Raw genomic sequence first — 22,691 nt, 5'->3', positions numbered from 1 at the left:
ACAGTCAACGACCGAAAATTCGGACGCCTGATTTTTCGGACATGCTTGATTATTCGGACTTTTTCGCGGCACCACGACATGGTCCATAGAGCCAATGTGTAAGAGCGCTTGAAATTTTGAACGCACCGCAACTGACCATCCGATTTTTCAAACCTCGTTCGCACTCGCCGCCAGTACCCAAGCCGCCATATAATGTGTACAGTGGAACCTCATTAACTCAAACTGCAGGAGAGATCGAACACTTGATCAAACAAAACGAAATTAAAGCTTAAAGAAAGCCTCTTAAGTTGCGATGCTGAAATTCTGTGCCAGTCAGCACATTGCGCTTGCGTGTTTTCGAATTCGTACTGTTCTTGAATTTCTTCCGCCGCACGAACTTGAACCGTAGTCTGAGTTCACGGAACTCATCTGTGCCGCGTCTTTCGCCCCGAATACGGAACGCGAATACGATTGCGGAGGCTACGCGCGTGCCGTGGCCTCCGCGATCGAAGTGCGCTTTGGGCGCGCCGCCGGAGCAGATCGCAGCGGCCACGGCGCGCGCCATGGCCTCCGCGATCTGCTCCGACACGACGCCGTTCGCGGATGCCAACGCGTGCACAGGAGCTTCCAAGTGCCGTCATGCATGGCGCCCTAGGCCGTGATCATCATCATCAACAACTTTTTTCTCCGCCGCGATTTTCCGCTATCCACATCGGCATTGGTATCACCAGCTCCAGCCTTTTGTGGTGTGTTAGCTCGTTCGCCGTAATAGTTGTGATTGTGGCTTTCGCATGCTGCCGCCGAGTTTCGCAGTTTTAGCGCGATGAGCAAGCACGTTAAGCTACACGGCTGGGAGTTAGCTCTCGAACACGGTAAGCGTGCGGCGGGCAGGAAATTCGACGTGGCCGAGAAGTGCGTCCGATGATGGTGCAACCAAAAGAGAAAAACAAGCTGCAAAAAGTGCGCTTTCCGAGGCAAGTCGTGCGAGTTTCTCGAACTGGAAGAAGAGCTGCTCCTCTATGTGATGGAATTTTCGGAACAACGGCTATGCATTGACAGCGGACATGCTGCGCGGCTTCTTTTGGGATGAGTGTACACCAGAGGACAGCACCAGCTCAAGAGTCGAAATACTTCGCGAGTGACAACTGAACGTAGAATAAATGTCGCTCATTCCCTGGTTGGTGTGTTTTCACTTAAAAAAAAAAAAAAATTTTTTCGCACATGTATGGGTCGCACCCCAAAAATTGGCCCTCGAATCTCGAAAAAAAAAAAGTGCGGCCCTTATACGCGTTTATACGGTATGTCGCGCGGCGAAATATAGTCATGAGGAGCTTTAGAATGTGTGCAATACAAATGGCCGCTTTCTCCGGCATACTGGTAATAAATTCGTGATTTTTTCGGTGAAATTTGATTTTCCGGACTGCCTGATTTTTCGGTCGTTTTCGCGGTCCCTAGAGAGTCCGAAAAATCTGTCGCCGACTGTATGTGCATTGAAATTCATAAAATGCATGCACATGAAACTTCAAGGTGCCCAATGTGAATACCTAAGCTTTTTCTTTTCACTTAAAAACCCATTCAAAAAGAAGCTTTGCTGGCCATTTTCAAAAGTAACAAACTGAATATGTGGCACAGCCTGTAACGGTGGTGCATCAGCTATCCTGTTTCAAGCCAGACCAGACCTAACCATGCCCGCTGCAAGTTATCCCACCGGCAGTTCCTTGCCACCAAAGTGTTAGCAGAGATGCAACAAGCAAAAGTGTGTTTTAGATGCACACTCACCACACAGCCCAGGGCACATCTGACAAAAGTGATCACACTAGGTGCAAGTGGTGCAGAGCCAACCACCATGAGCCGAAGGCGACCTCCCATGCTTTCGTGGACAGACTTGAAGATCAGCCTGTCCCACAGGCCGTTTCGCCGCACAATGAAGCTGTTTTGGTGAAAACAAAGAAGAATGCTTTAAAAAACAAGCACAGCAATATTTCTGTTCATGAGTCTGACAATGTGCGAAACTGGTGTCAAAACTGATGTGGTGCTATAGGCACACAGATGAAGCAGTTGTTTAAAGACGTTATCACACAATGTATATGATAGCAAACAGTTATGGGCAAAATGATGCAATTATCCCTGTCAAATGAATGAAGTGAGCATAGTCAGAAGGGGGTGATGGGAATGCTACTGTATTTACTCAAATCTAGGCTGGCCTCAATACTAAGCAGACACCCGAAAGTTGAAGGCCAAATAAAAAAAAACAACTTTCCTCAAATGCAAGCTGCCTGAGAAAACAATTGAGAACGACAGCAGGGGCAGCACACAAGTGGCATTTATTTAAACAAACCTGCTCCCGCTCACTCGTCCTCGTCATTGCTGGCCTCCTTATCACTGTCCTCCTCGTACACAGCACAATCTCCTGTGCCATCAAGTGCACTGGAAATGCTGCACTTTTGGAACGAGCGCGCAACCAAGCATTCCAGGATGTCATCCCAGGCTGCACCAATCTAGCCAGCTACAACTCCTAGCGACGCGCGCTTGATGTGACCTGTTGGAGTAAGCTCGTGTGTCTCACTGGTCCCGTGGAATGCCTCGTTTTCTTACCAGCTCTCTCACTTTTGCCTGTACCACTTTTGTGGTCACTGGAAGCGCCGCTGACCTCCACAATTTCCCAAACTCTGCTAGTGCTGATCCTACTTCGGGATGCAGCCTTTCTTCGGGCCTGTGATGGCCCTCCTCGTTGTGGCGCAAGCAAAAAGTTCATTAAAAATACAACGAAATCCTCGAATCTAAGCCGTACTAAAAGTTTCATGCCTCGCGTTTTCAAAAAGACTACCGGCCTAGATTCGAATAAATGCGGTATGTCTCTCGGTATAGCGTTCCCATCACCAACAGGGGCATCCATCGGCAGTGTGCAACATTTAGGGAGCCCAACCGCTACGGAACTAAAGGATATGTGCATGTGTGAGATATATTTACCTCCTGTTGCCAATTTTTTGGCAGCAATAGCTGCTTGATTTGATTTGATTTCATGGGGCTTAACGTACCAAAGTGACTCAGGCTACGAAGGACGCCATAGTGGAAGACTCCGGATAACTTCGTAACGCACAGTGACGTTGCCCACCACACGGCCTCTAGCATTTCACCTCCATCGAAATGCGACCGCTGCAGCCACGATCGACACCGCACCTTTCGAGCCAGCAGCCGAGCACTATAACTACAGAGCCACCGTGGCAAGCAAAAGAATGTGACAAACAGAACAAACAGTTCAGCAGCAGCTACACAACAATACTTACTTTTGGAGCTCAGCCTCCTTGCTTTTAAGGGCCAGGTTCAGCAGCGTGCGCTTGAAGAAGCTGCCACAGCTGGCAGAGATCACCTTTGGAAAGAAGATTTCAGCTGTGTTAGCCGGGCCCTCCATAAACTAGCTGTAAATGACTGGAGAGCGCTGCTATGACTACACACATGCAGCGAGAGGGGAGACACATGAACATACAATGGTGACGTGAAGACCACGCAAACACTAACCTGAGACCATAATGTAAGCCGCAGAAAGCCAACAACACACCTTATCATGAATTCTGTTCAGCAGACGTGGCACAGTGGGACTGATTGTCGGGCGCAGGGCTTTCATGTCTTCACCGAGCTCCTTGATATCACCACTGAAGAAGCCAACCTTGCCACCAATCATGTAGATTGCCATCTGAGCAGATAGTGGACGTCAAGAACATGAACTCAATTGGGTTGCAACTTGCATGCACCTCACAAGGCTCTTGCTATTGTTAAGCAAAGCAGAACCCAAAGAAATAAGACAACAGCACCTTAAAAACGGTATGTGCAAGTTCATAGCACAACATGCTATAAAAAGTTGTTATAGCTTAGGCATACATCCCATCCCAATTCAACAAGTCAACAATGTTCTTCCTGAGATCGTAGAGTAGACTTTTTCCATAAATTTCAAATAAACTAGCTCAACCACTGAGTCTGTGCTAAAAATAAATTCATGCAAAATGCACAAACTGAAATGCACAACTTTTCTGTGCAAGAGATTACGCTAGAGATGTGCCGCTAATACAACAGCTTGCAATTATCTTCAAACATACACGCTCGCAATTTTCACACAGAGTAATTGTGCAAAGTTGGGAGCCTTCACCAACAAAAATGATCAAACTTAAGATGCTTTCTCTTTGCAGATCCCGTTAACTATGTAAGAATGTTTAAAAGTTTTGTAACTTATATATTGGTAAAACATTATTAAATATGACTACTTTTTGGCTAATAAAAACACGAATTCATCTGAGCATCTAGATTGTGGAGCCATCTTACAGTTTCCAAATGAACACATCTGGCAATTCTTTCCACTATGTGTTTTCAACTTGACAGAAAGTTTTGTTTTTGAAGTGAGGCAAAAAGCAAAAGAATAAATCTAAATGCACACTGAAGAAGGCAGGTGCACATCTCTCCGGCCGATAAGGAGGCCATTAGTGAGGTAAGTATGCTTTTTATGCTACAGTCTAAGCTTCTGATTTCTGTCTGTCTCATGCTTGAATGCCCTGCACTGCAATAATGAGTGTCACGAGTTGGTGCTTCTGGCAAAGCAGGTATGTTACTGCAAACATCTCAGCCAAGATATGCAGTCTTTCACGATGCACAGTGCTCACAAACAAAATAAAAAAGTAAGCTCTCCTGCATTCCTTACGAAAGCTTTTGCATCAGATTTATGCTCTCATAGAGCAGCTGCCCATGAGAGATGAGCACCTGCGATCCACTGTACAGCCTCCAGCACCACTCCTAAAGACAGCGGTAAAAGCCAGATCATCATGGGCAATGGCGACTGATCACAGCCTTGGTATGATGTAGGGTATCACTCCTATAGGACCAAGTTAAGATAAAATTGCGAGAACAGTAGTTTGAACTGCAAAAGCTAAACACTGTACCTTTAGTTCCACTGCTCTGCTTGCATGTTTAGGAAAGATTCTAAAAATAAAATGTTGCTATGGAGGCTCCTTACAGATTCCACAGCACTTATCGATGCCGACAAATTGGTGCTTAAAGGCGCCCTTATTATGAAGTGACTAAAATTGAGGCCTAAAGCACAGCCTTCCACACCAGTACCGATGCTCAGTGACAACATCATCAAAGGATAAAGTGAAGAAATCTTAAGAAGGCACTTCTGAGACAAATACTGAAGCCTTCTGTACTGCATCTTCTAATCGCTCGAAGTAGTAAAATAGCTGGGTTCTCCACTTTGTTCGGCCCACTTCAATTTCATCTTTACAGACAACCTGGCAGTCACCAGAAAGCCTTCACTATAGTAATGAACTCCAGATGGTAGTAGAACAGTCTACTGAATTTATTTCAGAGTACACCTTAAAGGCCCCAGGTATGGGGTATTACGTGAAGTATATAACAGTAAAGAAAGCTTAAAACAAAGTTAACCTGTTATACTGTTAACCCTATAACAATTAATTTAATGAGCTGAACTTTTAGGCTGGTCCTAACAGTAAATATACTTAGCATGTAAACATTGTTCTTTTCAGCTCTATGAACCAGCTGAAACTGTTAGATAAGGAAAACATCTTTTAAACAGACAAACCAACAAAAAGTAGTTCAGTCAAAAGACTCACAATAATAATTCACTAATGTTGTACCAATGGCATTCACACCTTTAATAACTCACTCACTAACGCTGAACTGTAAGTGCTTACCTCACAACACCTTTCCAGCATGTGGGCCAGAGGAAGAAATGACAGCATCACATCATCACCTGTTGGAGCGACATCACCCTGCAAAATAACAGCACAAAACAGAAGTCATTAAAGCCACACATGTTCAGTTACAACATATCCCTGGTAAAGCTGTGGATTAAACCTTTAAATTACTCTAGTGTTGATCACTGTACTGCACCCTACCTCCACATTCCTTCAAGTGCACTCATTCCCAGGTCCATCTTCTCCAAATGATGAGAAATGGTGCATTCTCATGAACTCCCACTTCCCAAGCCCACATGATAAAAATTTAAATTAGCAGCTTAAACTAATTTAAGAATGCCTGAACACAATAAAACTAAGTACACATCCTCAGACACCTGTAATATATAATTAGTGAAATTCAACACGATTTCAATACCTGCTTATGCAGCAGTTTGTCATTTAAATTTCAGGCTGTCTTGCCAAGAAGATAAAAGTTTTAGAGTAAGTGAGTTCAAAGCATTTAGAGGATCTGATATTCTTTTGTAACCAGAAGCAAGAACTATACTGACATTTGTAGTCAGTACTGTATTTGTAAGGGTCCTAACTTTCTGCGGCAGAAAATTTTTAATTCCCCGAATTGAGAGCAAAAAAATCTGCAGCATTCCGCGGGAAGCCTCCCGCACGTATCAGATGCAGTCTTTTGCGCAGCAGCAGCATGCGCGCTTTGATGGCCGACGGTCACTGAGAAATTGGCTTTTCCACACAGCTCACGAGCTTAGTGGGTGAGCTTGCTGTAGGTATCTCAAACAACAGCGAAAAAACAACTTTGCAGTTTAGTTCCAAACATAGCGCGAGGTAGTAGGAAGCAGATAATTCAAGAAAAAAAATGCATGACATTTGTTTGATTACAGTAGTACAGTAGAACGAAATGCACATCATAGTCCGTCGTCTTTTTTTGTTTCTTAGTTCTCACAAGCACAACAAGCTTCTCTGAACTCCCAGACTTGTCACCCCCGTCTCTTCTAGAGCAGAGAAGTGATAGGCAGCAGTATCACACCAAAACAAATCCGATAGAGTGGTAAACAGAGACACAATACAGAAGAGAAGATATAGAAGGGTAAAAGGAACAGTAAAGAGCACGAAGAAGAGATCGGAAGGGAAGAGGAGAAGAGAACTCGATCGTAAGCATAAATTCTCGGCGAACCTCCAGCTGTGAAACAGCCAATGTAAACAGATAACAGCAGCAATAACACCAGGTGCGCCCACAGCCCTAGCATTTGCCTTCATGTGAGTGAGATTCAGCACTCGTTTGTTCACACGCACAGAATGTCCTAACATCCTGTGGAAAGGAGGCAGCAGCGAAGTGGGAGGGCATGCGGAGCGGACAAAGTTTGGACACGCATGTGCACTTCTGTGCAGTTTTCGGACAGCCAATTTAATCCTACACAATCCTCGTCGATTTGAACCTAGAAATTGCGCTTCAAAAAGCTGCAGGAGACTAGGAAAGCGCGGATGATAGAAACATGCCCCGGAGCCAAACCGTTCAACTGTATCTTGTACAGAGCTGCCCACGCGGCGGTTACCGCTGCATAGTTTCGTTATCGCGCTTTCGGCCGTTCGTGCCACAGCAGCAATGGAACTGCACCAACAAAACAGCCGCAACACGATTCACGCCGCCCGTAAGCGCGCTCTGTGTCAGCACGGGTGCAAAACGCCGGAAGCCGCAGAACACGGTGGCTGCCAAGCGGCAATAGAGTCGAGAGCCCAGCTTTGGCTGCTATGCTGCCGCCATTCTGCGTGCACTAAACATAGCCTATCAAAATGCCAGCACGGGGTAAAGCACTATCGTGAAATGACATTCGCAATACAGTATGTGGGAATGCTGTCACAGCTGCGACGCAACAGACTACTTCGCGTTGCGCCGAACCCTGGACGGGACTGGCTCACGAGAATGTTGCAGCAGGGAAAACACAGCCCCCGGGGGCATAACAGCAGGCTTCTACTGTATTGCTTTCAACAGACGCCAATATCGTGACTAATCCCACAAAAGGGTGCGGGCAAGTTGCTGCCAGAACCGTACTGCTTGACGCACTATCTTGTTTGAGCAGATGGGGGAAAAAGCATGTCAAGCCAGCAGGACGTTGTTTGTTTCCAGATTCTACATTTGAAGATAATTCAGACGATTAAATCAATCACACTCCCATCATTCATTCATCACTACTGACATGCACAAACACTATACCATAAAAGAAGAAGTGTTTCGCTGCTAACAGTAGACAATTCAGCAAAAAATGCTGAACTCTGCGATTTTTCCCGGAATCGCGGGAAACTAAGGGCTGTACGTGTGTGACACTCAAGGCATTACAGCGTTAACATGCACTGAAATCGAAACGTCACTTTGGACTCGGCAGCCACACACTTTTGAGCTACCATGGCAGGTGTGTCCACAAGGAAGCATTAGCAATTTTCCCATGCAAAGGTAACATCACAAGAATGACAATAAGGCACAAGCAAATTGTTTTTGTCTGCAACAAAACCTTTCCTTAAATTGAAGACGCCCTCCCCATATATCTTGGTAAGGAAATGAGAAGCCGTGTTCAGTGCCAATGGTTTACCCACTCTGCTATACACTTCCATGCACTGGTGAGCTACTCCTGAAAAGCACACTCCATGCTGTAGTAAAACATAAAATTAACAGTTTGATAGGTACCACCGCATCAAATGCTGAAAAGCTGATTAGTATGTAACCTTTCAAACTGTATCACAAAGCATGCAGCCTTTAAAGCCAATTTTAAAAGCTAAGTAATTTTTGCACACACCTTTGACGTTGTGTGAAGCTGCTAGCCCCACTGAGTGCAGCAATGAGAACATTTTCCCATTACACAACCAAGAGCAGACAGTGGCACTCATTGAGCTAAGGTAAAATGTTTCGAACAATACAACAACCAGAGGACCCACCAGTTGACGCATGACAGCAGACAGGTCCGAGATGATGTTGAGGTGAGTCAGCATGACCCCCTTGGGGTTACCCGTAGTGCCGCTTGTGTAGCACACTGTGGCCAGGTCAGTTGTGTGTGGAGGCTAATACAAGAGAACAAGAAGAGGAGAGAAAGAGCTCATCAGATCAACCAGAAACAGCATGCAAGAAACTCCTATAATCGGAGCAACCCCAGCCTACAAAGGTAACAAGACAGTCAGGCCATTAGGGCATTCGCCCGGAAGTCCAGTTCTACAAGAAGCGAAGTATGGGCCTGATAGGCTGCAACCATCCTTGGATTCCCGGACTTAAGAGAGAACCACCCTCCTAACTTGAAAGAACCAATAAAAAGTTCCCCTCTTTCTCAAAAGGCCAGTATGCAACAATGTACTCAATAGTAGATCCATCGACTCTTGGCACTTATATACATGCACATTACAGGGAAACATTCGTTACGCATCCCAACTTCAATCAATGCAAGGGAGGAAAAAAGGAAGATGTAGTTCCTGGTTTGAGTAGTACAGCTTTGCAAACTTCAAGGGACCAGAAATTTTTGTTTACTGCGTCATAATGTGATCCAAGGCTAAATGCAATTTACTTTATAGATATCGATGCACATTAATAGCATTTTGGAAAGTTTCCTCGGTGGAAACGTAGATAGTATAAGCGTTCACACACCATAAAATAAGGGTGAAAGACACTGATGTGTTTACTCAACCAGCAGTCTCGATCTGGTTCTGTGGTTGAAGAGAGTTATAAAAAATGCACTGGTTTCCCAATACAGCAAAACTGCATTAATTGGGGTCTCAAGGGACTGGAACAAACATCCGATCATCCAAAGGTCAAACGACCCCTCAAGACACTGTTAAAGATCACCTGGCATCATAATAAATTTAACCGGTGAGAAAAAAGGCAATGGCCGTCTACTTTTGAGCGAAAACTCCACGGAAACGTATATTTCTCACTGTTTAGCCAATGCTTTATTTCGTGCACACACAGCCTGAACTGTTGAAGCAGGACTGCTCCAAAATAGTACGAATAAAGAAAAGCATTAAAAATATGGCCAGCCAAACAAAGTTAAAAAATTTGCTTTTGCTTGAAATAACCGAAAGTGTGAAGTTTTAAAGTTTGAATTACCACAAATCTACTGTATATTCCACTGCTACAAGAAGGTGTCAGCTCAGACCAACTTGAAAGAACCAATACGTTTCTCTCTCTCCTGCCAGTATGCCAATAAGGTCTCAATGATTTTATTATGGATCATTAGAGCAGTCCCAAAGATTTCCATCAAATTCATTGCCACACTAAGCGTAGAAAGCTGGGCTAGTTGGTTGCCAGTACAACTGTGAGACATTCCAGCAGCTAAAAAAGGCACGGACGAAGGTACAGGAGACAGGACGAATGCTGGATTTCAACTGCAGTTGAAGTCCAGCACTGGTCCTGTCTCCTCTACCATCGTCGTGTCTTTTCACACATTTGCTACAACACTGTCCACCAGTACCCTACAAGAAATGCTCTTTAGGCAGCTTACAAAAATTTACAGCAAAGAAATTGTGCATTAAGTGGGCCTGAAACAGATGGCGATGTCAAGACTATGTGTGTGTCTTACCAAGGGGTGCCGGAAGTTTTTCTCTCCAAGTTCCTGCAAAACAAAAAAGGACCATAAAGTAAGACCAAAACACAGTGACACTGATCTTTGCATGAGTATACAATCTACTATACATATATGGCCTCTTGTTTTTACGAAAAACAAATTTCCTACGATTTCTGCACCCTTGAAAATGTTTTCTAAAAATCATTTTTCACGCTATTTTTGTTATTTCAGGACACACCCCACCTTTACCCCCAAAAAAAAAGATCTTTACCCAACAAAAATATAGTACCATGCTTCTGAGGTACCATATCTAAACCAGTGGTTTCATCACAGGGCCACCTAAGATATCCCGTTTCACATACTTCACATATCTTAACCCTTCGTTAGCCCTTGCTGTTCCAGGAATGAATTCACTTCCAAATGAAGTAGGACATCAGCCATAAAAAGCAAGCTCCCAAAGCACAGGTTACCATCAATGCGGCAAGTGCTACCTTCACTAGCCTGCACTGATCTGAAGTATCTGTACGTTCCAAAAGGCAATTACGACATCAGCCATAAAAAGCAAGCTCCCAAAGCACAGGTTACCATCAATGCGGCAAGTGCTACCTTCACTAGCCTGCACTGATCTGAAGTAGCTGTACGTTCCAAAAGGCAATTACATTATCGAATCGCACTTGTGTGCATACAAAGGCTCAGCAGCCTAGAGCATGCCCAGGAATTCAGTGAATGCGATAATATAAATGGAAAAATAACAATTGAAAACTTAAAAAAAAAGAAAAAATATGCTCATTTAAATCATTTGTTTGGCACAATCTAGTTTTTACAGCTTAAAGGTGCAGTTAAGAGGAATCTGAACTCGTCTTTCTGCCGCGGGAATTCAATCGACATGTTCCGAGCATGCTTAGAAACTTCGACTTACTGCCCTGTGTGGCCGATTTCCCTGATTAAATTGGATTAACGCCCGGCTCCCGCCTTTTTTTTTTTAATTCTCCCCGCACGGTGGGTGCAGTTGACAAACGCATGGAGTGCCTTTCAGCCAGCTCCGTGGAGGCTTGCCGCTCTGCCATCGGCGGAGTAATACGTAGTAATACGTGAAAGCAAATAGTGTGCGCGTATTTTTATTTCTGTGGGCTTGTTTTGCGGCTATATTATCTGCGAATGAAACTATTTATTCATGGAAACCTAAAAAACAAAATAAAGCGAAAGCAAAGCCTCCACGGAGCTGGCTGAAAGGCACTCGACGCGTTGGTCGACTCCGCCCACCGTACGGGGAGAATTAAAAAAAAAAAGGCTGGAGCTGGACATTAATCTGGTTTAATTAGGGAAATCGGCCACACAGGGCAATCAGTCGAAGTTTCTAAGAATGCTCGAAACGTGTAGATTGAGTTCCCACGGCAAAAAGACGAGTTCAGATTCCGCTTCACTGCATCTTTAATGTATTTCAATTCCTGCAACAAAACAAGTGCTCGTGACATGCACTGAAAAAAAAGCACCCAATTGAATCTGGACTTCAGAAAAGTTAAAAACAAAAAATGTCCGCCAGCTTTTAAACCCAAAAAATAGCGCGCAATAGTTATCCCTCAAATTTTTAAAGATATAACACTTGAAATCAAAGCTCTGTACATAAAAGCATGCATGCAGATAACCTGCAAGTACAACATGCATGCTTAGATGGTTTGGTTTGGTTTATGGGGTTTAACGTCCCAAAGCGACTCAGGCTATGAGAGACGCCGTAGTGAAGGGCTCCGGAAATTTCGACCACCTGGGGTTCTTTAACGTGCACTGACATCGCACAGTACACGGGCCTCTAGAATTTCTCCTCCAAAGAAATTCAACCGCTGCGGCAGGGATCGAACCCTCGTCTTTCGGGTCAGCAGCCGAGCACCATAACCACTGAGCCACCGCGGCGGCCATGCATGCTTAGAAAGGAGGACAATAACACATGCAGCCACTTTTACGATTTTTTCCAGAAAATTTTAGCACTCATTGGAACAAATATTTTTACCTGAAAAGTATACAAGGTAAACTGTTTTAGGAAATGCACACTATCAAAATCTGAATAATGTCTCTCCCCACACGCACGCTTAAGTTCTTGCATCTGTATGAGTACTGAACTGTCGAAAAAAAAGCAGGTTTTCCATATTTAGATGCATTTCTTGAGTCGGAAGCATCCTATGCCGAGTGCTATCAGTCAGCAAAAGTCACCAAATGCTAGATGCTTTTTAATGCACATCAAGAACCAGCATTTACCTCAAGCTCGCAGAACTTCATGAGCATGATATTTGCATTCCTGGCCTTTTCTTTGACGTCCTCCGAGACATTTTTGATGACAATGATCCTTTTCAACTTGGGTGTCTCCGCTGCCTGTCTCAGCAGGCACTCCACTTTCTCTTGAGTATCACACACCACTGTCTCAATGTCAGCTGAGAACAAATACACCGACACTCAGGGAAGTGCACCCAGCACAAATCCATGACTACGGCAGAAAATGTTTCCATCAAATAAACCAAAGTTATGCACAATCAGAAGCCCTTTCGTACCAGGGCACATTTTTTTCGGACTGAATTCAAGCTAACTGTGAAGGATACAGGAATCCACAGAAACATGAAACACAACTCTAGACTAATTTGTGTTGTGCATGCCTATGTAAACCCATGAAAGAAAAATTCCGAGACCACATCATTTTAACACAGAATAAGGAACTGTGACATCTCCCAAGGTACTATCTTATTTGACATCTGTGGACAGGAAAGAATAGGCAAGAAAGATTATTTTCATACAGATTAAATAAACATGCAAAATGTAATCTGTGAGCAATAAAGAACACCACAGGTGCTCATAAATATTGTTCCTGCACTGTTTCCCATTTGAAGTGTAAGAAGCATTAAAGAACATGACAAGTACGCATAAATATTGTCCCTACACTAGCTGTTTCCCATTTAAAGTGTAACAGGCATCAAATTATGCTTGCCAGTTTTACAAATTCTGACTACAAATAAGCAACCACAGCCTCGTAATAGTTGCTGGTGCAGACCCCTTCAAAGCACAAAAAGAGGAATAACTTCCCTTTACAGAGCACCAATTCTAACAGAACTCACAGCACAACTTAAAGCAGGAAATTCAACTTCGCACTATCAGAAATATACAAAAACTGGGAGCAGACAAAAACAGGTTTCAGAAAGGCTGCTGATCTGAAATGCTTCATTCATAAGTTCCCAAACTCCTGCTCTGCTTAGCTGCTTTTCATCTTTCTCGTTTTCTGATAATCATCAGCACACTCTTACATTTTTTTTTTTTTTGCTACGCAGGACAAGTTATCAAAAGCCAATGAAAACAATGGTGCAGTCTGTTGCAAAAGTTTACAGTCCACTGCGCCACTGGAATGAACAGCGCGGTGGATTGTAAACTTTTGCGACAGACGGTACATCACAACAGTTGGCAAGGTTGTTCACATATGACTGGGAGGACACATGCTTTGTTCCACAAGGCTCGCAAATGATGGGACCTGCTCTATGTCATGCTTTAATCATGTGGTCAAAAGCCATGGTAGTTTTTGACAAATATGTAACACATCCCCATCAAGTTTCTTTTGTGTCCAAATAAACAGTTTACTTCGAAAGCCTTCATCTTGTTGCATGGCTGTCTTCCCTCTTAATTGCTTGCCTAATTGCTTGCCTACTTGTCATCACACACAAATGACCATGAACTCTAAGACAATTATTAGAGGCCAAAGTCAGCAATGACCAGCAGTAAACTTATCTAGATGCACAAGTCGAAGCCTCAGTCATAGGCTAAGTGCATTCCAGCACCAACTTTAATGTGTCCAGGCATCAACAACAGCAAGATAGTAGGGCCTTAATATTTGAAGACAAACACTTGTTACACTTCAACCTATCACACACTCAAACCTCAACATTTTATGCTGATTTCACTGCCATCGAATGATAAAAAAAAACACAAGCAAGTGAGCCTTCCATGCTTCTGCCAAAAAGTGAATGGAATGATTATTTGCTTGAATTGGTAACAAACCTTGGTTAATAATGAACGCACAGGCCGCAGCTCCCAGTGTATCATATAAAGGAACAATGATCATTGAGAAGTAGTAGCAGGCCTGTTCTGTGACAATCCACTACAAAAGAAGAATGAAAAAACAGTCACAAAAAATTCACAGCAAGCACTGTCAAAGGACCACATGATTCTGCCATTATATAAAACTTACCTCAACGCAGTTCTGTGTGTAAAGGCCTATAAATGTCTGCTGCCCAGGTTTCTCCCCCAGTTTCACAAGGCCACAGGCAATGCATTTTATTCTTTCCAACACCTATGCCAGCAAATAAGAAAGCCAGGAAAAAATTCAGTTTATCCCCACTTCAGTCAGATTTTTTTTTAAAAAAGGAGGAAGCAGAGAAAGCTTCCAAGAATGCACTGCAGAATTCACCTGGTTGTAGTGGATCCACTTGTACTCGCCCGATCCTGGGACCCTCCACCCCATGCAAGGGCCATTATCTAGAAAGATAAGTATCAGCATAGATATAACACCCAGTGCACCACTCCCACAAGTCCCACATGTGGGCAACAGTAGAAAAAAAAAAAAAAAGATGTGGATGGAGGGGAGCAGAGAACACACAGCATAACAAGCACTGCATGCTCCTCTCAGTCTGCACTTCTTTTTTCATTGTTACCTCCAAAAATGTGCAGTACAAACTGGCCAACGCTCCAATGCCACATAAGCCTTTTCTGAGGCACTAGTGAGCTAAGCACAAGATGCATTGAATTAATCGGTATTCTGGGAAACACCACTCATGTTTCTTGTCAGTCAAGCAATTCTATGGCAACAAAAAGAAGTAACAACTGAACATTTATTCAGTATAGCATGCGCAGAGTAAATTTGTAGTGTTGAATTTTGTGGCATATAAAAATAAGCTCGTCTTGCAGTAACATAAGGGAATGGAAGCACATATCCAAACTCTTATAAACATGCCTCACCCAAGAATGCACACTGCATCCTTGATTTTAGTATATTTACTGGTCATTATAAGCTCACATAATGGCTGCATTGCACAATGACCACAAAGATATAATACAACAAAAGCATGCCAGTCAGCAGCAATTCAGAATCAAGTGCACAACAAAATGTCAAGGCTGCTTACTGGAGACCCTGGCCCCTCTGTACATGACATCAAATAATGTCCTGCAGTCTTCATAGAGGTACTCTATGTGCTCCCCATCTGGGCATAACCTTGATGTCCTGATGCGTTCCAGCCCCTGCAAAGAAGAAAAGAACACACAATGACAGTTTGTCTCAAAAGACCCTGCTCTATAACCTAAAAACATCTTGAGAACTATAAGCATCTCAGCCACACTCTAAAAAATGTCACCCTGAGAGAAGTGCTACACAGCATCAAATATGGACAAAGGTACTTACAAAGAGCCCAAAATCAATTGACCTCATTCTAGCATTTACCTTCTGAGGGTGCTCAAGTGGGTTACCTTCCAAAAGGTAACCCTCTTTTTCTTTCTTCCACAGGCGACCGGTGTCCCCACAGGTGCAGATGCACCACACAAAGAGCACCCCTTGCACAAACATTTCGCGGGGTTCGAATTACACAAAGGCCGACCGGACGGGGCTGACGTACTGCGCCTCAGTATGCGGTACGTATTTTAGAAAATATCCCCGCGGAAACCTCCCGAGAAAGGTGCACGGGAGAAAAAGTGCGGAACGACGACTGCCTTGACGGAAGGTGCCAAGGCAACGTGCGTAGCGCACACCGAACAAAGGACCTCTACGACTGTCCACCAGGGGCTGCCTGAAGGCTGACCACGGGTTGCCAGAGCGCGGAGATGGGTGCTCGTTTTTGATGATGATATCAACTTGATTTTCCGCCAGATAAGGAAGCCCCCTACTCCCCGTCCACGAAACGCAGGCCTCGGTGGCGGGGGCCGGGACCTCCGCGATTAGAAGCAGGCGAAGAGGTCTTGATTTTCGGGTTGCTCCGCGCACTTGCGGTGGGAGAACACAGCTAGCGACGGCGAACATGCGCTGACAGGTGTTCACGGATGATAATCAGCGCGCGTACATAGCACCAGCAGCACCTATGACGGCGCGCTCAAGATTATCATGTGATCGGTACCCATGATTAACGGCGGGGGACCGCTTGCTGCTGCTCAGCCGGAGGCGAGCCAATGAGCTGCCGCGCTTGGCCTCAGCCTCCCTTTCCTGCCGGTTTCCTCCTCAAACCTCCTTGGCGCAGCGCGCGACTGTGGCATCTACCGCTGCGGTAGGGATCGAACCCGTGTATTTCAGGTAGTGCCGAGCACCATAACTCAGACACCGCGGCGGCTGCTATGAAATATTCCATTCTTCTGATGCGTAGCAAGATATTTCTTTCGAAAAAACACGGGAAACGTTTTCGGATTGTTTTGGCGCTTTGCATCAAACGGCCGTGGTTTTGGTTTTGTCTATGGGGCTTAACGTCTCAAAGCGACTCAGGCTACGAGAGACGCGTAGTGAAGGGCTCCGGAAACTTCGACCGCCTGGGGTTCTTTATCGTGCACTGACATCGCACAGTACACGAGCCTCTAAAACATTAGTGTGTCATCGTGAGCGTTCGACCTCGACGCAGGTTGCAAGGTGAGAAATTAAACAAAGAAGCGCATCCGTACGCTGATTCCACAAACACTGAATCCATAAAGGCCCAAGGGCCTCCAACCTGGGAGACGTATGCTATACGCACGACGCAACGAGAAATCGTACGAAACCACACGCAACGGCGTACGACGAACGGTTGTTCACAATTCTGGCACGAATTGTAGTCTGGAAAACTGGCGCCACACTGAGATCAGACGAGCGAATATGAGTCTGAACTGGCGGTGCTCGGCTTGCTGTATGCGGGCCGCTTGATGACGTCGGCCTATTTTTCTTGCCATCGATAAGTATTTTCTGTATCATCTGCGAGCACACTATAGAGTGACCCCATCCGCATGCGCTTAGCGTTATGGGAACGCGGATGGTCGCTTTGCGTTGCTTGAAGGCAGCGCCATAACGGCGGGAAAGAGAAGCTTTCAGAACAAATAAGTTAATATATATGCTGCACTTTTTCATTGTGTAAATAAAATGACACGCAAACTGTTGCAATTACCAATTTCTACTTAGGAAATGCGAAAAATGATGCAAATATTTTTTTATAATGCGGACATGTTCAATCCGAGCCAAGACTACCCACACAGAAGTTGCCGTCGCTAACAGTACTAACAGCCGATCGCTCCTCCGTGAGCGTGCTTGCTTCATTTTTATGCATAAGTTCTGCGCTTGCTTTGGCGCTAGCTGTACAAGAAATGCTTTTCATATTTTTTTTTATTGTTTGCCACGCGCAGCGCCATCACGGGCGGAACCCGGAATGGTAACTCTCGCAAATGTAATTATTTTCAGTTTTATTTACGTCCGCGCTAATAAAATATACTGCGTAAATAAGAAAAGCGTGTTACCGGGATGCCAATTCTTTGAGACTCCTTTTTGGGGCCAAAATTGGAGATCAGTAGTTCGAACCTCCCGCGCTTTCTGACGTCAGTCGACGCGTACTCGCTAAGCCTAGCAGTTCTGTAAACACGGAAGCAATCTGAAAATTTGGCGTGTGTTATCGTTAAAATTTTGTGGTTCAGGCAACTTCAGTCAAAGCGAAAGCCTCGTGCGCCTTTAGTTTGCCGTGAGCGTGAGCCACAGAGTAGCGGCAACGACGAATCGGTGATGAAGCGAGAGGGCCCGCTTCGATGGGCGCCGCCAAGTTGACCCAGCGGCTTTGGGGCGCATGCTATTTACGAGCAACTAACCAACGCCACGCCCCCCTCGTCGAAACATCGTCGGCATCGCGGGAAAGCGGAGCACCCCGCTCTGTGCAGTACAGCAGTTGACCGGAGCCGTCATCTACGAGGAACTTCGAGACCACCTCCTCGTGTGCACCGACGGCTCCGTGGCGGGCGAAAGCTGCTCGCTTGCAGCGGCGGCGACCATCCCCGCCCTGCACCTGCACAGACAGACACGTCGCCTCTACGGGCTCCTCCACCACGGCGGAGCTTGCGGGCATCCGTCTGGGGCTCGACTTGTTCCTCTCCCTTGCTCCGCGCCGCCGCCCAGATGCGCTCTGCTATGCGACTCCCGCGCCGCCCTCCGCCGCCTGCAAACCCGAGGCTGCGGTACCCCTCTACTGTGTGAAATCCGCTCGCGCCTAGAGCGACTGGCGCAGCACGGCTGCGTCATACCTGCACAGTGGGTGCCCGGCCACTGCGGAATAGCGGGCAACGAGCAAGCCGACGAACTCGCGACCGCCGCACATCAGTTACCTCCTAGCGATCCCTCTCGCACTGGAGGACGTGCGCGCGGTCATCTTAGACCACCTCTGACAGAAGCACCCCGACCAGCGCATCGCACGAGGGGAGCGCATCAACAGCATCAGTGCCCGCTCCCTGACACGGCAGCAGCGCGCGATGATCCTCCGTGCGCGTGTAGGATGCGTGTGGCCCGGGGACAGACGGCTGCGCCACGGACTAGCTACACGCGACGTGTGTGGCGATTGTGGTGCAGTTTAAACACTGGAGCACTTGCTCCTCCGCTGTACCACGCTTGCCCAACCGCGTCGCGACACGCTTGCGGCTTACAGGGCGCAGGGACTCATCCCGGACAGTGTCTCGGCGCTCCTGTGGCCCAAGGGCAGTACGCGCACCCGTGAGCGAATTCTGGTGAGCCTCTGTGTATACTTCGAACAGACGGGCTTGACGTCCCGTTTTGTTCCGCGCCAGGTAGTTATTCGCAGTGTCAAAACGCTCCGCGTGTGCTACCTTCGGACGCTTTACAGCTGGGCGCCCCCACACCAGCTTATCTGTACAGTGAGCCGCGAGCGTGTGCTTTTGTCCCGTTTTTCCTTTCTTCCCTCGGGACAGAACACGGCACGCGCGAGGCATTCCAATATTTACCTTTGAGCGGCCGGCCTGCGACGACCAAGTGAATGTACGCGTGCCCTATGCTCCCCCACGAACAATGGCCCGCGCGATGCCCTCACTGGCGCAGGGCAACGCACCTGTGCCGGCTGGAAAGTCATCGCGGGGACTGCAGCCGGCCGCTCCCCCTCCTCCACGCAATTTGCACGCCCGCGCACTCTCAACAACCTTGCGCGGGCAGCACCCCATACTTATTTTATTTCTTTATTTTTATTCCCTGTATTCGTACATAGTGTATACTGCCGCCCTACCTCTATCATTTCTTCTATCGCTCCCCCCTTTCTTTCCTTCTCCCTGTCCTCTCCGTCTCATTTTATTCCCGCTAGCCGCAGCTCAGGTGCTTCAGGCTTCGATGGCAGATGCCGCGGCTAGCAACATCTTTTCCCTTCATATTTTATTTCTTATTACCAATAAATAGCCACTAACAACAACGCACGCTATTTCGCCGATTTAGCGTTAGCGTCGCCCGCTCACCCAAACACCCAAGGGCCGTTAGCGTTCTGCGCACGCGCAGTAGCGTCCCGCTATTCCCCTATGCCCCAAAGCGATAGGGTGACCCTATACTAAAGCTCTCTGTTAACAATAAACACACGCCGCCAGTTCTTCTCGTAATGGGGCTAGTAAGGCTTCCGCCTTAAAAAACTGCGCTCATATAAACAACTTCCCGTTGAAAAAGGCGCTTGTCCAGCATTCCTGAGTATGTGCGACCTGTGCGCAGTTCCGACTATTATCTGAAGCAAATAAAAAAAGTTAATGACGATTACACCCGCCGTAATGCGAACGATCAGCGCTAGCATGCCCGCAACTGCTGCATTTGCTTTGAATGCTGCTGACACGAGTGAACGGGTGACGATTGAGTTTTCGCTTTGGGAGGGTTACAACGATTGCCTTGTTGTGTGGGAAATGCGTTGGCACGGACGTGAGCATTCCCGAGAGCATTCGCCCCCTGCGTTCGACCCGCCGCACGTATATGTGCCTCCTGCTTTCCGCATACGTGCAGCGTTCAGCGCCCGACGCTACGCCTCGGCTACATCCATGGCCCTTCGCAACGCGACTGATGAGCAGCCACGTCGCCGCTGGCGGCTTTATCGTAACTGCTGCGCTGCTATACGGGGCAGGCGCACAGGATGTCGCGCCATGCAGTGATCACTTCAGGATGGAATCTTGGGCGGCGTTTCAGGGAGTACCGCATTCCTTTACCCCGCACCGCCGGGCTTCTTGGCGCAAGTTTTCGCCGGCTGCGGCTGCGCGGTTATTTCGAGCCGTTGCATACAGTTTAAATACACATGCTTTTGGTGGAACCGAAAGGTGAGTACAAAAAAAAAAACAAAACAAAAAACAGGCTCGAATTAAGCCCGTTCGAAATAACGAGATTCTGCTGCGTGAGGCAAACTTTAAGCGAAACGCACGGTTACCGTGGTCAACTTTAGCCTGTTCTGTCTTCACCACTTATCCCCCTTTCCATATCATCCCACTGCTTCAGAGTCTGTTCAGGTCAACCTCTCCATATTTCCTTCCATAAATTATTGATTGCATCTTGAAAGTCAATCCAAGCAATCTTCATTTACCTCACCCCTGATGATTGCAGTTTATAAACATGCTTCTGGGAAACTTCAAAGGCCAGGGCTTTCACTTTTAAAGAAAACAAATACCAATGACATATGTTTGTAACAAATTGCACACTTGAACCGGAGCCCACATTCAACCTTCCTGCTTTCAGCTGCTTGAAATGATAAGCACGTGTGATAACAGAAGAGCATACACACACACACTCTAAATAAGAGCCCCCACAAGTACTCCTCCCTTATCAGCAGAATGTGGGGACACAAGTGCTCCAGACTCTTACATCCCATGTTTGTAGTAGCTACAGGCAGGAAGCCATTCAGCCCTTACTAAGCAAAAACCAGTTGAACCTTGGCGAGCAGAAACTAAACAGAAGTTAATAAAATTCTTTTTTCATCTAAAACAAGACAAAAAAAGTTACATGCATGCAAATGTAAGAAAAGAACAGTAGCGCAACCAAGACGAACACAAGAGAGGACCACACAGGACTCTTGTGTTCGTCTTGGTTGCGCTACTGTTCTTTTCTTACAACATGCACCATCTAGCCCAACAAAAAGTTCTAAACCATGCATGCAAGCATGGGATTCTCAAAATAATGCTGCATCACCATTAACAAAGGATATGGGGAATGCACGAGTTCCTAAATGAGCCCCACCTGTGCTGGCACCATGAAGTTGCCAGCACAAGCTCTGTGTGCTGGAACCTAAATTATTCAAATACGCATTAAACATTACAAATAATAACTCTCTTAGCATAACTAGGTGACTGCTTACGTTGGTACATGCGGAGACCGGTAAAATGCCACAAGGAGCAGTTAAACGCACCTGAATGTGCGCGATGTAAGCATGTTGTTCAGCCGTTGTGAAAACTTTATAGAGCCCACAGGGTTCGCTTCTGCGGCTCGTTATGCATCGCTAGAATTCCAGATCTCTTGAAGCTGAGAGGAACTCTCTTCCTCAATACTCCAATGTTAGGACTTACACGGATGTTATGCGGGCATTATTAAGCGGCTTAGAAGCCAAACCCTTGGGCTCCTACAAAGGCTATACATACGTGTGTGCAATGTACAGAGCTACTTTTACCTGATCAAAACAGCACCTAAAGCAAAAATAAAAAGTCGAGACGTTTCACAGCCAGTTATCAAGCTCGAACGGAATGCACATAAATCGAACCCAACTAGGTTAGAAGGTCGTTACAGAGACATGAAAAAAAAAACTGGTGCCCCTCCCCCACTGTCCCTCAGGGAGACGGCAAAAAAAAAAAAACTCCGGCGCGAACTTACCGTGAGCAGCCTGCTCTGGTTGTCCAGGCTGACCGTGGGCTCGATGGTGTTCGCCGAGCGACCGAACATGTAGGTGAGTCCGAGCGCCGCCGCCGCTCCCGCCGCTGCCGCCAGGCCGTGCACGCCGCCCACGTACGACAGGTATTCGCTCATCCCGAACAGGGATGGTCCTGCAGAGAACGGGATCAAACACGGTCAGACACACCGCCAAAGCCTCTGGAAGGATTCTCTCTTTCACCAAGTCAACGGACGCCATCTGTGGCTTGACTGCGAGCTTCGGGAAACAGCCTTTTCTTTCACCCCCTAGCCCACCCGCTTCGTCCAAGCTCCCCTGACTTTGCGAGTATATTTACACGTGCCAGTCTTCAAGTAAGACACGAATTAGAAAGCTCTCTGAGTGCCAGCAGCTCCAGCCGGTGCTTCACGCGATGTCCGTTTCATGCTACATGACACTTGGATTTGCACCGCATACGGCTGTTGGCTTTATGAACTTGCTTAGGTGTGCAAGTTGAGCGAAAGGGAGAGCACTGAAAGCTGCGCCGACCAACGGCCTAGAACGTGAGCGCATCGCGACATTCAAGCCAAAGGAGGCTGTTGCCGGGGGAAAGCGCGATATTTCAC

General features: G+C 46.5%; 1 protein-coding gene across 5 annotated transcripts in view; it reads right to left on the bottom strand.

The window, feature by feature from the left end:
• LOC149353310 (long-chain-fatty-acid--CoA ligase 1) overlaps nt 1-22,691 on the bottom strand; it is a 117,728-nt gene that overhangs the window by 14,973 nt on the left and 80,064 nt on the right. For 4 of the 5 annotated variants that reach the window (XM_089582460.1, XM_089582461.1, XM_089582464.1 and 1 more), the window contains 12 exons: nt 22,071-22,240; nt 15,385-15,499; nt 14,673-14,740; nt 14,454-14,555; nt 14,264-14,363; nt 12,485-12,657; nt 10,250-10,282; nt 8,622-8,744; nt 5,679-5,756; nt 3,539-3,673; nt 3,267-3,349; nt 1,759-1,909 (listed from right to left, as the gene is read on the bottom strand). In XM_089582460.1, the coding sequence (XP_089438586.1) occupies nt 1,759-1,909; nt 3,267-3,349; nt 3,539-3,673; nt 5,679-5,756; nt 8,622-8,744; nt 10,250-10,282; nt 12,485-12,657; nt 14,264-14,363; nt 14,454-14,555; nt 14,673-14,740; nt 15,385-15,499; nt 22,071-22,240 (1,331 nt within the window). Of the gene's footprint in view, nt 1-1,758; nt 1,910-3,266; nt 3,350-3,538; nt 3,674-5,678; nt 5,757-8,621; nt 8,745-10,249; nt 10,283-12,484; nt 12,658-14,263; nt 14,364-14,453; nt 14,556-14,672; nt 14,741-15,384; nt 15,500-15,698; nt 16,029-22,070; nt 22,241-22,691 lie in introns of those variants that run through there. The other variant, XM_089582465.1, reaches the window with a different exon arrangement.

The sequence above is a fragment of the Amblyomma mixtum genome, chromosome 3 (genome assembly GCF_055824585.1).
Source record: "Amblyomma mixtum isolate Tamu chromosome 3, ASM5582458v1, whole genome shotgun sequence".
NCBI lineage: Eukaryota > Metazoa > Arthropoda > Arachnida > Ixodida > Ixodidae > Amblyomma > Amblyomma mixtum.
The sequence above is the reverse complement of the archived record's forward strand: the minus strand, read 5'-3'. Positions and strand labels throughout refer to the sequence as shown.